The sequence below is a fragment of the Apostichopus japonicus genome, chromosome 1, assembly GCF_037975245.1.
Source record: "Apostichopus japonicus isolate 1M-3 chromosome 1, ASM3797524v1, whole genome shotgun sequence".
NCBI lineage: Eukaryota > Metazoa > Echinodermata > Holothuroidea > Aspidochirotida > Stichopodidae > Apostichopus > Apostichopus japonicus.
The window spans coordinates 18,864,030-18,879,419 of NC_092561.1; the positions used below are offsets into that span (position 1 = coordinate 18,864,030).

The following is a 15,390-nucleotide window of genomic DNA, read 5'->3' on the forward strand; positions in this document are numbered from 1 at the left end:
TCTAAAACGCGGAAATAAAACTAAACCCTTTTCCTGTATGGATTGTGTTACACAAACTATCATGTGATAAAGTACGTGGTCAGCAAATCTCGTCAAGATTATGCTTGCGTTTGTTTACATAAGAAATGTTTCGCATGATGTGGAAGACTAACTCATTGCCATATCATGTATTATTATTATTACAGGATATAGAAATAATATACCGTACATCAACGTCACAAAGAAATAACTATACAGTCGGCAGCCATGCATGTGTTTTCTAATGTACTTACTATACCGAGGTATAATTTGTTGAAATTCCATATAGACCTCGTCGGTAAAGGTACAAGTTCGTGTTATACTATCTGTATAAGCCTATATGTCAACGTGTATATATATATATATATATATATATATATATATATATATATATATATATATATATATATATATATATATATATATATATATATATATATATATATATATATATATATATATATATATATATATAAACAAGTGCGGAGCCAATATAAGTCATGATCTGTACTTAAGAATAAATCCGCGATTTCTTCAATCAATTCAGATTGAAATGCTACAGGACTTTGTTCCCCTTAACTAGCACTTCATCTACAAGCTCTATGCACTTTTAGGTTATGCATATCAAGTAGCTTAAAGGGTGTGAAGAATCAGCTCACAAAGAAACGTCTCATGCCGGTAATCTGACCTAGTTTTGAATGAGGTGTAACAAAAGTGTTAGACACCACCATCGATCCCAGAAAATACACACACAGCTTGCTACTGTCGGTAATTAGACACTAGTGTACAGTCAGTACATACAGCTGCGGTCAATACCCACAGCACAGTGTATAAACGATACAGAGATGCACATTTCAGGTCCAGCTAAAGATAACAATTAAGGTATCACGTTTCATTATTGTCTGATTTAAAGCGACACAAACAAAACGTCACTTGCAAGCAACAGAAAGTTAACTTTATTCAGATGGCCGCACGCGGTCTGGGGCGAGTCTTCAATGACTTTAATTCTGTCGTGACCGACCCGGGCGCCTAATTTTTATTCCTAGGACGAATAAGGGTTTCAGGTTTTTCAGGAATTTACAGATTCGTTTGAAATCAGAGTCAGGATTTAGGAAGTGGGTTAGGGATTCAGATTCTGTGAAAATGAAGGATTGTCGTTCATAATCTGAGGTCAAAACTAGGAAAAATGATTCAGAACATGTTTTTTGAAAAAGCGTCACATGTTTGGAATCCAGGGATTTGATTGGCCGATGCCCACGTTCGTCACCTGGGGAAAAAAATACGCGACCCGGGCTTCTGTGACGCTTATGCTGTTCCATCTCTTACGAAAGTAGAGGGCGTTGTTGAAAATACAGTTAGCTCTTTAAACAGTTGCAAAAAATGCCGAAGGGCAGATCCTTTTGATATGCCGAATATAAAAAATTAGAAGAGCTGCTAATCTTTCTGAACTCTCTGAACTGTCAGTATCTCGTTTTTTTTTTAGATTATTTTGTGTTTAATTAGAAGCTATAAACTACCCCCCCCCCCCCATCTATTTCCTCACAATGAGGAAAGAAATAATACTGAAGTCAAAAAAGGGAAATAAACACAGAAAGAATAAAACTGAAAAAAACCGAAAGGAAAGAAACCAACAAAGTCAGTAGTAGACGAAAATAACCTACCAGAATAAAGCAAGGAAGGAGCGAGCGTATTAAAATTAAAATCAAAAGTGACGTAATCTTTCAACTCTCAAAAAAAGGAGTAAAAATTTAAACGGCTGTCCATACGACCACACTGGGATATTTTTCAGGAACCAAGTTGAATCTAGTTACGAAATTCCAAACAACATATCTGCGCTCTTCAACTCTACCAGAAGCAGATTAGCTCCAATTTCACGAAATACGTTCCAGGGAAAATCATCCAAAATGATAGATGTTCAAGGTTATTTGGCCACACAGAAGAGTGAAAGTAGTCCAAACATAGCAACGGAATGGACAGACATCGAAGAAATGTACAACAAAAAGTATGTGTTGATTTCAATCGCTTTTAACTTGAAGAGTAGTTTTCGAACGTACAGTGATTCAGCATGCTTTTGTTGTATGTTAGTAGGCTAGTTCTAATGCTATATAGAAGCGTACAGATGAATGTAACATTAGGCCTAGCTTTCCCGTGTTCATTTACTGTAGTAATACTGCAGACTCCCAATACCATGTTACTGTAAACATTACTCCCAACGTTATGCTATGAAGTATGAGTATGTAGAATTTTTGTATGGTACAGTAGCATCACAGTTCCTAGGCCAGCAAAGGCTATGCAATTTATTAAAGTTGATAGGCAAGGACTAACATCGGCTATGCAAATGCAGAGTTGTAACTTACAAAGTTACAGTAAGTTAGAAATTGTAGTCTTACTTTTAGGGCGAGTTCGCCATGTCTTAGCTTTGCTAAATTAATATAGAAAATATTAACAATAGTTTAAAATTTTCCGACACCGCCTGGTCCAAATTCGCTTACCAGTCAAAACGTCCCTTTACCAAAACGTCCCCGTACCAAACGTCCCCGTACCAAAACGTCCCCGCTTTTGGTCAAAACGTCCCCGTTGGTCAAAACGTCCCCGTAAGTCAAAACGTCCCCGTAAGTCAAAACGTCCCCGTCTATCAGATTCATTCACAGTTGTGAATATATATCAATTTTAAGTTATAATTTTGCTAAGTTATCGGCATGCAAGTTGAATTGCAGGCGCTAAATAAATCATGGACTATATCGTAGAAAAAAGTATAGGCCTACGCAGTATTAGTGAATTAACGAATTAAGGAAAACAAAAAATATTATACAAGAGGAATGAAAAAAGATTTTGGATGCGTATACTATACAATAGAAATATATCTCTATAATATTTTAAATTGAGTGAAATCACTTATCGTTTATTTTTACGAAGTAAAATTTACGGTACGTGCCCCTGTTGATATTTGACATTTTGAAGTATGGAATTTATCGTTCGATTACCTTTAGTGTTGTAACGTTACATGTTTTGCTTGTCGGTGAACAAGTTCTACAACAAGAATGTAGTTTATTTAATATTCTAATGTATAACTTAAATTCAGTAGAGATGCTAAGGTATGTTGTTGATTTGTTGCTTGTCGGCGTTTCTTTATCTGTATATTTAATAAGGGAGGGTAAAGTAGAATTAAACAGGGTATGATTTGTATAGCGGGCTAGGCTACTATAGTACTACTATGGTGGGGGTTGTTTACATGTGGTTCTGCTTGCTTAGGCCTGTGACTGTGAGCTCGTTCTTAGTTATGAACTGATACCTCATTTCATTTCATTTATTTCGTCTATACATAAGGTAAAAGTGGTATAGTATAAACGGGACACTAGAAAAACAATAGTAGTTAATCGAGCTAGCGACCAAAAATAACAAAAAACAAAAGAAAGAAGGTAACAATTAAGAGTAGAGATAAATAAACATGAGATAATCAATACTCAGTCAGCGTAGTTTTCAATTAGGTGGGCTTTAAGTTTTCGCTTCAACGTTACATAAGATTTTACAGTTTTTATATCATTTGGAAGCACTTTCCAGGTTTTATAGCAGTACGTAGTTGTTCAAGAGTAATTTACCGTGTTTTGTGTGATGTCTGCTAACAGAAAGATGGGTATTATTCCTCGTACTGTTACGAATATACTCGGAATTACAGGGATTAACAAAACATACCCTTTATCCTTTGTATTCCCTTCCCTGCAGGTCCGTCGCCAGAAATGGCTGACGGGGCGGGGGGGGGGTTAAAAATGCACAATTTTGCAAAGAGAAAAAAAAGGTCACCGCGTCAAATTTTCATACCTTTTCGAAAGCGAATTTTCAGCGGGGAGAAAAAATCACGACATTTAACTAGGGGATTTTCATATTTTACGAAAGCAAATATTCGGGGGAAAAAATGGTCACCGAATCAAACCGGGGGAACATCGTGTATATGTTCATTCCAAAATTTAAAAAAAAAAACTCATAACCTCTTGTATTCCTTCCCTTTTATTATCTTACTTTGTTGTTTTCAAATAATATAACAAAGTAACACTGTTAAATATTATTATAATTAGGGAGGGCAGAGACGGGAGAGGGGGCTTGGGGCTTTAGCCGTAGTCTCCCTTCTAGACCATTAAACATTAAGAAGGCAGAACGAATTCTGGAAACGGGTAGAAAATAGGAAAAGAATCACGAAAATCAAAAATATAAAGTGTCTTCAGAGAGAAAAATAAACGTATGTGTTGTAGGAAAAGCCTGTCTCGTATAATCCAAGAGTAACTTGTATGTTAACAAACAAAAATTTTTCTTTTTTTCCCCTTCTCTCAAAATATGGTATAGCCTATATTCATTCCGAAACCAACCCGTGTTTAAAGAAATCTATTAACCTACAGCCCTCTTGAATCACCCTTTTCTATTTGTATTATCTTACGTGATATCCTCTTTTCCTGTGAAAACCGGACAACAGCAAATTCTACTGTAGCAATTTATTTAGGTATCTTAGCTGCTACAATATCATTCATTACATGTGTTGATCTTTTACGGTTTTACCGCTGAACATTAATGTTCGATAGAATAGACTTCACTTTTATAAATAGCTATTGGGTGCTTTATGTTTTATATGCAGAAGTTATTGAGCTGTAATTGTAAGGGCTCTTAAACTTAACCTTGATTACTAATCTTTTTCCATTATTTTGTTGTTTGGTTTATAGGTTATGGCATCAGTTGACAGAAAAGCTGCTTGTATTTGTCAAAAATCCTGTCTTTGCCAAAGGTGACAGCCTTTACAAGGTAAGAGTGTACTCTTCCCTAGACAGTAATGAATATTTCTTGCCAAGTCCTGCAAAGCCCTTCCAAACTCATTGGATTTGGCACATCGTGGAATATTTTTGTTATAAGCCATGTGATGAACGGAGTCACCCAAGCCCCCTTAAAGGCATTGAAGACTCGCCCCAGACCGCGTGCGGCCATCTGAAAAAGTTAACTTTCTGTTGCTTGCAAGTGACTTTTTGTTTGTGTCGCTACAAAATGCAGACAGTAACGAAACGTGATACCTTAATTGTTATCTTTAGCTGGACCTGAGATGTCCAGCGCTGTATCGTTTGTATACGGTGCTGTGGGTATTGACTGCAGCTGTATGTACTGACTGTACACTAGTGTCTAATTACCGACGGTAGCAAGCTGTGTGTGCATTTTCTGGGATGGATGGTAGTGTTTAACACTTCTGTTACACCTCATTTGAAACTACCTGTAGGTCAAATTACCGGCATTAGATGAACATTTATTTTTTGTGGGTATTGACTGCAGCTGTATGTACTGACTGTACACTAGTGTCTAATTACCGACGGTAGCAAGCTGTGTGTGCATTTTCTGGGATGGATGGTAGTGTTTAACACTTCTGTTACACCTCATTTGAAACTACCTGTAGGTCAAATTACCGGCATTAGATGAACATTTATTTTTGTGCAAGTCTTCAAACCCTTTAAATGTTTTCCTCTCTGCTCCATTTGGCAGCTTTATGAGAACCTTATCGTAGATATCGAGCATAGAATCAACCCGCTGTCGTTAGCAGAAATAGCCGTGGTCATCGTAGAACAAATCAAAGGTGAGATCACTTTAAATACTCAATTCGTATTTTCCTTGAAAGTTAATCGACTGAAACGTTAGGGTACACACTATAGATTCTTCTCTGGATAATTTGTATGTATGTATGTATATTAGATCCTCTTGCAAGCAGGAACTCGTGAAGAAGCCTCATTGGCTTATCAAAGCCGCAAGCTGACAGAAGTCAGTCTCTTACGTTCATATTTAATGTCCATGATTATGAATTGTTAACAACTCTGCAACTGGACGACATACATTAATCTTGGAGTGACTAGAACTGGGGACCTCATGATTGAAAGGTACCGGCGATAACCACTGAGCTAACACTCCCAAGGCCCTAGTATTTTTTTTTTTTTATATATATTTTTATATCTATTTAAGGCTCTGGTATTTTAAATCCTGAGACACTGTGGAGGAATCAGCCTGTTGTTGTCACAGTGTCGTTGAGAAAATGAGAAAGGAAACAAAAACATGAATCTTATTAAAATTACGTTTCATAAGTTATATACATATAATTTAAACCTGAACTAATTTTTAATTTATAACTGTACGGACTGCCTGATTTATAGACAAAGAGATTGTGTTATATAGGTTACAGCACTGCAGCTAATTATGCAAATCACTTACTATTTAGTAAACAATTAGGAATTGCTTTAACTGGATACAGTAGCTGCAGTATTGAAAAGGGATAGTTAGTCTTTTATGCATCTTTTGTGTTTCTATACCTTTGAAGAAAAAGCTTTATACAGGGGTGTGCCCAGGATTTCAGGAGTGCCGGTTATACTGACCGATTTTTGAAGGTGCTCAGATGCCAAATGCTTGCACTTGTGTACAGTAGCTTTTTAAGCACATGTACAAGTACTAGTTTTGCTAACAATTTACATTTTTTTTTTTTTTTTCAATTTATGTTGAATATATATTGTTAGGAATGTCACGATTTTAGATGAAAATAGTGCTGGGCGGGATTTTCGATTTTTAAGACAGTGCTGGGCAGTAATTTTTAGTGCTGGGCGGGGCCGCCCAGCGTGGGCACATCCCTGTATATATGTACATTTTAATATTCACTTCTTTGTGCTAAAAAACCCAAACAAAACCAAACATACAAATCAAAGTCTCCCATGTTTTAACTCCACCCATCCCCTATCCTCCCTTCTCCAGCCTTTCAAGATTTTCAATGATCTTCTGTGTTGTTTAATTCTCACAGATTATGATGCGGCTCTTGCATTTATGGACAAAATCCGAGAAAAGGTAATCCTCTCTTCATCTTTCTAATATCACCTGAGTTTAGTAACTTGTTTTTTGAAAGGCATTGAAGACATGTCCCAAACCGTGTGTGGCCATCTGAAAAAGTTAACTTTCTGTTGCTAGCAAGTGACGTTTTGTTTGTGTCGCTACAAAATGCAGACAGTAATGAAATGTGATACCTTAATTGTTATCTTTATCTAGACCTGAGATGTCCATCGCTGCTACTGTATGTAGTACACTGTGTGTTGTGGGTATTGACTGCAGAGCGTACTGACTGTACACTAGTGTCTAATTATCAAAGGTAGCAAGCTGTGTGTATTTTCTGGAATTAATGGTGGTGTTTTACACTTCTGTTACACCTCATTCAAAACTAGGTCAGATTACCGGCATGAGACGTTTCTTTGTGCCCCAGTCTTCACACCCTTTAACTGTAAAGTTTTTTAGGTTTATGTCAAAAATAATTCCACTTAAGAGGAACAAGGATGTAAGTGTACTAAGGGATTGTCATCTGTTCGTACTCAGCTTCTTTCCCCGGTTGACTTCTTACCAAATCGTCCGAGATAATACCATTTCGATGGAGCATAATGCCTAAAGGCAGCATTTGGCCAAAGCTGCGAGTCTTTGCATACTATGTTTCTAGTTCCCAACATCATTATTTACAGCTTTTACGAGTAAAATTCACATCAGCAATTCTATGAGGACCTTCAAATTGTAAAGAGCACAGCCTACTTTTAGTTTCATATTCGATTTTCCATTTGAAGATCTTCAAAGAAGAAGAAGATGTTTCAATGAATCTGTTTCAAGTTTGTAAGAATGGACTGGTGGAATTGTCATAAATTTAGACCAAATTGGACATTTGAACAAATTTGAAATTGATGACAATGTTGAAAATGGATAAAATCATTTCAGAATTGGTAGGGGTAGCTTACTTCATATAGGGGAGAAGTTACAGTAAATGGTACATGGTATCATAAACCAAACGCACGAAACAAACAAACCATTGTGAGTCTCACAAGAAGGTAAATGTGTTAATATTCCATTCCTCATTTCCTTCAGCTTTTAGTACCTTTACCATAAATAAATGTTGTTTTTATTTTCTTTTTTTTGTATTTTCCCTTTTACTTTTTTAAAAGGCTAAAGCCAATGAGGAAGCAGTAGTCCTTTGTCTGACCAGAGCAGCAGTAATGAAGCTCGTTAAAAATGACCTTGATGGAACAAAGGTAAGATTAATTTATCATTCAACCCAATGTCCAGTCACTTCATAGGGAGAGTTGGTCAGTAGATTGAACTCACACTGGTCCATCTACTCCTGATTTTTGCCCTCCCCTCTCTCCCCTTCTCTTCCCCCTCCCTCCCCTCCTGTTGAGGAACATAAACAAGAATATATATAAAAAATTGAACTTTATTTTGATAGATTCGAAAAATTGGCCTGATTTGGTTGACATCTACTCAGTTTTAGTAGATTAGTCTGTAACTGTACTGTGTCCTTTTCTTCATTGCAGAATTTATGAATGTAAATTGGAGCTACTCTTTGATATGTTTTTGTTTTTCTTGTCTCTTTTCTGTTCCTCTATGGATTCAGAAATTGATAGAAGAAGCCCAAGCCAAATTGGATGACATGGATGGGGTTTCTACGGTGCACAGTAGGTTCTACGACGTGTCAAGCAGCTACTTCAAGGTCATGGGGGACCATGCATCGTACTACAGGGACGCACTGAGATTCCTTGGCTGTGTCAAACTGGAAGACATCGCAGGTATGTGTATTAAACATTATGAACCTGAGATGTTACCTATATACATTGTTACTGTACCTATATAGATATCCCAGGTATGTGTATTAAACCTTATGAACCTGAGATGTTACCTATATACGTTGTTACTGTACCTATATAGATAACCCAGGTATGTGTAGTAAACCTTATGAACCTGAGATGTTACCTATGTACATTGTTACTGTACCTATATAGATATCCCAGGTATGTGTATTAAACCTTATGAACCTGAGATGTTACCTATGTACATTGTTACTGTACCTATATAGATAACCCAGGTATGTGTATTAAACCTGGGGGGCTCTGTTAGGTAATAAAACATGAACTGGAGATGTTACCAGGGATGTGCCCGCACTGGGCGGTCCAGCTCAGCACTAAAAGTTAACCTACCGCCCAGTGCTGTCTTAAAAATAGTGAATCCCGCATTTTCATCTAAAATCCCGACATTCCTAACAAAATATTCAACATAAATTGGGCCTAGCCTATGCCAAAATCAGTCACGCATGCAAGAAACATTACTTACGGCTCTCAATCGGTCCCTTGTAAAATCTCTTTGAAACAAACTAATAACTTTTATCAGGTACGTAATATATTTCACTAAAAAAATTTTTAAAAAAATGTAAATTGTTAGCAAAACTAGTGTATGTGCTTAAAAAGCTACACAAGTGCCAGCATTTGACATCTGAGCACCTTCAAAAATTTGAAAAATTTCTCAAAGGGGAGGGGGACACTTTAGACCCCTTCCCCAGGACGGAAATCAGTATACCCGGCACTCAGGAAATCCTGGACACATCCCTGTGTTACCTATATCGTTACCTATGTAATTGATTAGTTATATTACCTATATTAGTGGAATGGTACCTATGTTTGTACAATACAGAGAAACATCCATACAGTTTAATACCAGATTATCATAGAAATCTTACCCTTTTTTTTCTTCTTTTTTTTTCGATGCAGAACAGAAAGAAAGAGCTTTTAATCTTTCTCTGGCAGCTCTCTTAGGTGAAGGAGTGTATAACTTTGGAGAATTAGTAAGTAGCTCCATTTACCTTGTGATTCATTCCTCGGTTGCCTTAAGCCATTGTCGTGTTGTCCGAGAGGTGGTCAAGACGGTGGGCAGGGGAAGTGGGGTGGGGAGGGGCAGGGAGAAGGGGTGGTCAGAGGCACTTCGGTTAGTATACGGTAGTGGATTAATATTATCTTGAAAGCACCTTTTTGTATGTTTGGAAAAGTTGTGGTACTACTTGGCTAAGAACTCATGACAAACTCTCATTAAAAGAGAATGTTTTCATGATTTTGTTCCAGAAAGATCATTAATTTGGAAACTTACTGGTATCTTTGTTTTTTTTAATGTTTTCTTCATTTCTTTCTTTCTTTCTTGTGTTTGATAGAAATTTCAAGAGAAACGTTCCTACCTAACAAACTTGTTAGAATTGTCTTGAATTATGGTGACTTCCTTTATACAGAATATTATGAAGTTCGCCGGTGCAGTTTTGGCTTATTATTGTTGATAATATTTACATATTTCTTTTATGAAATAAAAAGAAGGTGACATATGTTGGAGAATCAAATGAAATTCATACTTGCTTCATTAAACCTTCACTTAGTGGAAATATCAATGAAGGTTTCTTACTTTGGCCATCATGGGCTTACTTTCAGTAAAACTCGGTACATTTGGTCAAATCGTGAACAAAGTTTCCTCCCCCCCCCCCCAATTGCTGATTGCAAAGAATCGATCACTGACCTCTGACAATTAGTGGACCTGTGTCATTATCATATATATATTATCATTTGAATACATTTTTGGGGTAATTTTTTGTTTTCCACCTTCAAACAGCTTGCCCATCCAATTCTCTCTTCGCTCAAAGAGACCGATAACAGTTGGCTGGTGGAGCTCCTCTTCGCTTTTAACAGCGGCAACCTCGACCAGTTTGAGAAGATGATGACAACTTGGAAACAACAGGTAAGAAAAAAGGTTTAAAGCCTCTGTCATATTGAATAAGGTTTTTGAAGAAAAAAAGAGGGAAAAAGTACCCTTTGTGAATCTTGGATATAAGTAAGAGTGAGTTTGAAATGATTTCTGACAGAGATCTGCAAATTCTCATTGGGTGTGTACAGTCGGTAGCCAACAGTAAGCACTGTAGAAATTATAACAAACCTCAGCACCAATTTGAAATCGATGCCATTCTTGTCAACTGCCTGATCCAGCTTCTTCTTCTCACCCTCCAGTCTTACCCTCCCCCTCCGCTCCCCCCCCCCCCTCCTTTCCTTCCTCCTTGCCTCTTCTCTTCTGGCCGACCAATAATGGTGTGAGCCAGTAGGAAAGAAACATTGACAGTTAGCTGTGTTATAATTAATAATAACTGCACTCCCTATTGAGTCTAGGGAAGGTCGGTGCCTAATGAGCATCTGGTTGCCCTGACAACAATCAAAACACTTTCTTCACTCCTTCGTGACAAGAAACCTTCTTCAGGAATTTGTCAGTTGAATAATAAAAGTAACCATGAGGTCATAACTTTTATGGGACGCTAAGAAATAGTGTTAGCGACGTGAGATAAAAAAAAGAAAAAACAGCCACTTTTTATAGCCACTATAAAAACCCTTTAATCAAGTTAAGATTGTGTTAATGCCATAAGGTGCAAACTAATGTTTACCCTAGCTTGTCCCTGTTCTATTGGGTTGTCTAGTTTTTTGGGGGTTTTTTTTATTGTGCAAATGTTCAAGAAAATTTCACAAAAATGTTGCTGTTGACAAGCTGTTGCTATTCTAAAGATTTTAACATATATCAGCTATCTGTGGTGATAGCTTATTGACTGATTTAACTAATGAATGAATTATTAATAATTTAATAAATAAATATGTTGATTCTGGTTTCTGTCTCACAGCCTGATCTAGCGGTCAACGAGTTACCTCTACGTCAGAAGATCTCCCTGCTCTGTTTAATGGAAATGACATTTTCGAGACCGGCCAACAATCGGACGCTAACATTCCAGGAGATTGCCGATGCCGCTAAGCTCCCCGTTCATGAGGTAACCCGAAATTGTCTGGAGAGACCTTGATACTTTCCCCCCTTCCCCCCCCCCACTTCCCTACCACCTTTTCTCTTCCTTTATGCCACAGGTACTTGGTTTTTTTCCTAAGTGAACTTTCATTAATACTGAAACCCTCTTCATAATTTTCAGAAGTCAGTCTTCCCCTCTCTCCCTACCCTCCCACCACCCCCCCCCCAATCACCCAGTCATCTCTGCATACCTGTTTCCTGATATTACCCAAATGGGATGGAAATTATACTTCTTATGTAAGCACATGGTTTGTAGTGTATGATCCCACCCCCCCCACCCCCTACCAAACAGAAAAAAACTGTTGGAGTTGCCATTGCATCCTGCTCGAACAGGACAGAACACGGTTTTACTTTTTCGAATTTAGAACAAAGGATCCATTGTGTACTTGATATTCCCTCCTCTCGACCGTCTCCTCCCCAAACCATCTAAATATGTTATTGTTAATACAGGGAGTGCCGGGTATACTGATCGCCGTGGTCTGAGGGGGAGGGGGTGTCCCCCTCTCTTTTGAGAAATATTTCAATTTTTGAAGGTGCTCAGTTCGAAAGGTGCTCAGATGCCAAGTGCTGGCACTTGTGTAGCTTTATAAGCACATACACAAGTACTACTTCTGCTAACAATTTACATTTTTTAATTTTTTTTTTTTTAGTGAAATATATTACGTACCTGGTAAAATGTATTAGTTTGTTTCAAAGAGATTTTACAAGGGGACCGATTGAGAGCCGTAAGTAATGTTTCTCGCATGCGTAACTGATTCATTATTAGTCTGTATGATTTTGGCATACGCTAGGCCCAATTTATGTTGAATATATTGTTAGGAATGTCAAGATTTTAGATGAAAATAGTGCTGGGCAGGATTCACGATTTTTAAGATTTCCCCACCCCTTTTCAATTTATGTTGAATATATTGTTAGGAATGTCGAGATTTTAGATGAAAATAGTGCTGGGCAGGATTCACGATTTTTAAACGGTGCTTGGGCACATCCATGTTAATAGCTACATTCCTTTCCATCCTGTTGATATTCCTGTTATTTCATACACAGGTTGAGATACTGGTGATGAAGGCGTTGTCCCTGGGGTTGGTCAGAGGATCCCTGGACCAAGTAGAGCAGAAGGTCATCATGTCGTGGGTACAACCGAGGGTGTTGGATAATCAACAGGTAAGAAGAATGCTTCAAATCTTTTGAAGGTTTGATAATTTGTGAACCGTCGTAAAAGATTCATATCTCAAACATGGGGTCATATTCACCGTTTCATATTTTTATGAAGTTCACCAAACTGTGCACTGAGCTTATAGTCCATATCAATCACGAAGGTAGTCAGTAGAACCATGGCAGGAAGTTTGAGAAATGCTACCTCCTGTAGGGCATGTTTTTTTCAATGAATTTGAGAGCATGGTGGCCAATTGTCTAAGGCGTTAGACTCGTGATCCAAGGATTGCTGGTTCGATTCCTGCCTAGTTCATTACGTTCTGTCCTTGGGCAAGATGCTCTATGTCACTTGCCTCTCTCCACCCAGGGGATAAATGGGTACCTTTGAGGTAACTTGTCATTTGGGCGCAGTATATAACTGCTGCTGACAGGAGGGATTGTCTCTGGGACAGGTTATCATTGACCAGGGATAATATAACGTCTGTAAAGCACTTTGAGACCAATCCCTGGTATAAAGCGCTTTATAAAAAGCAAATATTATTATTATTATTAGTAAAGGCCAGAAAAGAAGACATTAGCCGGACCAGCGAGCCAGACGGAATAAATAATTAACTATGTTCCTAGATTGAACAACATGCAGCATAGGCTGTTAGAGTGCTGAAGGCCGAAGAGCCTGCAGCATGGGCTGTTAGTGTGCTGAAGGCCGAAGCGCCTGCAGCATGGGCTGTTAGTGTGCTGAAGGCCGAAGAGCCTGCAGCATAGGCTGTTAGAGTGCTGAAGGCCGAAGAGCCTGCATCACACTGGTTAGTTCGGGATCGATCGTCGCATTTGTTTTCAATGGGTGGGATTGACAAACACCATGCTGGCAGGATTTGGCCCTGTGGTTCATCCTTCTGGTGACCCCTACTGTAGGCCTTACGAGAAATTAAAAGAAAACAAAACAAAATGAAAAATAGCTAGATTTGCACAATTTCCTGAAAACTAATTACATTTCAAATCAATTGGGAGATACCAATGATGCTCTAAACAACCAATTAGAAAATTGAGAATCAGACTTTAAATTTGGCTTCAACCTCCGTGTGCAAAACAGGGAATGGTAGCTTTTAGAGTATGCTGGAGGAAGCAAGTCAATATCTTCATATTGTTGAACATTTTTTAAATATCAGTCTATAAACTCCTCAAGAAACTGACTGTATTTGATATTTTCATGCGCACAGATCAGTAAAATGCAGACCCATTTACAAGACTGGTGCGGTTACATCAAGAATATGCAAGTCATCGTCGAGGACAAGGCTCACGACATCTTGGACAGAGTATGAGCAGGTGCAGCCGATTGAAAAAACCTCTCGTTTTGTCGTACCCCGGCTAAAAAATAGAATCGGTATTCAAGCGAAGGAACGGTCCTGCTCCTCAAGGATTTTCTGTCCGTTCCTCAAACGTTTCTCTTTTTACAAGGATGGAAGATTGATAGCTCCAGCCTCTTGTGTGACCGGTTTATTTTTATGACAGACTTTAGATACCAGAAAGGGATAACGTATTCCTCATCTTCTTCCAGAGAGATTTTTTTTTTCTATTGGCAGTGGGGGGGGGGGAGGGGGGACCATTACTGAGGCTTCGTATTGCTAGAGATGGCCCTTACTTACAATTATAACGTTTTTGAAAAAGCGGGACAGTTTTTACTGATGAAAATTGAAGGCAATGTCCTTTTCTGAAAGAAAACCATTTTGTGGTGTAAAGTTGTGGGACAGAACCATGAATGATTTAGGCCAAATGCCCTTGTGGACCAGGAAAGTGTGGATACTGATCATAAATTTGATATCGCTTTTGATGGCACCAGTGATATTTTAGCAATGCAGTGCTTTTAGTGAACATGGTGTATAGTAATATCAGTTATCTGTATTTTTTGAAAAAGTCTCATATTATGTGGAAATAAACTTGTGAAAAACTAAAATGGACATTTTTTTAACTTCAGTCTAGGACTTGGTTAATACAGAAAAGCAAGTGATGAGCTTGAGTCAAAAAGTGGTCGTGGAAATCTTAATGTCGCCCCGGGACCACGACTCATTTGCATACAACGGTTTCTAAGAAGCACCGGAATAGCTTCTTGTTTGCGAAATGTAATGTTTACGGAGCGGTTTTGTCGGACCGTGTTTCTACAGTGTAAGACAAAAACTTCCGCTCATCAAATATTGTAATATTAAATGTCACTTGCTCTTTTAGGTTAGAAGTATTTTCTGCTGATATCATTAAAATAATCTAAATAAGGCCTAACTGTGGAGAGATAAATGTCTTTTGGTAACTATACACCCACCCGAGTTGTAGTGAGGGTTTTTGGTTATAGATTTAATGCCACTCTCGGTTGTAATGTGACCAAACTTGTGCAGAAATGTTTAGGATTAAGTAAATTACATGAGATTCTGTTACTTTAGGGATATTTAATTTTGTGTAAACAAAAAAAACAATAAAGATTTTGTAATGATGTTTAAAAATCGGCTTGAATTCATTATTGTAACCATTTATTTTCCAGTAAAATTTACGAAG

At 37.9% G+C, this 15,390-nt stretch overlaps 1 protein-coding gene and 1 long non-coding RNA gene across 2 annotated transcripts; both read left to right on the forward strand.

The window, feature by feature from the left end:
* Window positions 1-1,833: 1,833 nt before the first annotated feature.
* On the forward strand, window positions 1,834-15,338 carry LOC139969977 (26S proteasome non-ATPase regulatory subunit 13-like). The gene is given in 11 exon segments (XM_071975472.1): window positions 1,834-2,020; window positions 4,728-4,806; window positions 5,530-5,620; window positions 6,824-6,867; window positions 7,998-8,084; window positions 8,447-8,624; window positions 9,594-9,667; window positions 10,474-10,599; window positions 11,522-11,665; window positions 12,742-12,858; window positions 14,067-15,338. Coding segments are annotated over 11 exon segments (1,140 nt in total). The 5' UTR covers window positions 1,834-1,922; the 3' UTR covers window positions 14,169-15,338.
* Window positions 12,870-13,802, forward strand: LOC139969981 (uncharacterized). Its single transcript, XR_011793856.1, has 2 exons — window positions 12,870-13,494; window positions 13,612-13,802. It is a non-coding gene; the product is annotated as an uncharacterized lncRNA (long non-coding RNA).
* Window positions 15,339-15,390: the final 52 nt, after the last annotated feature.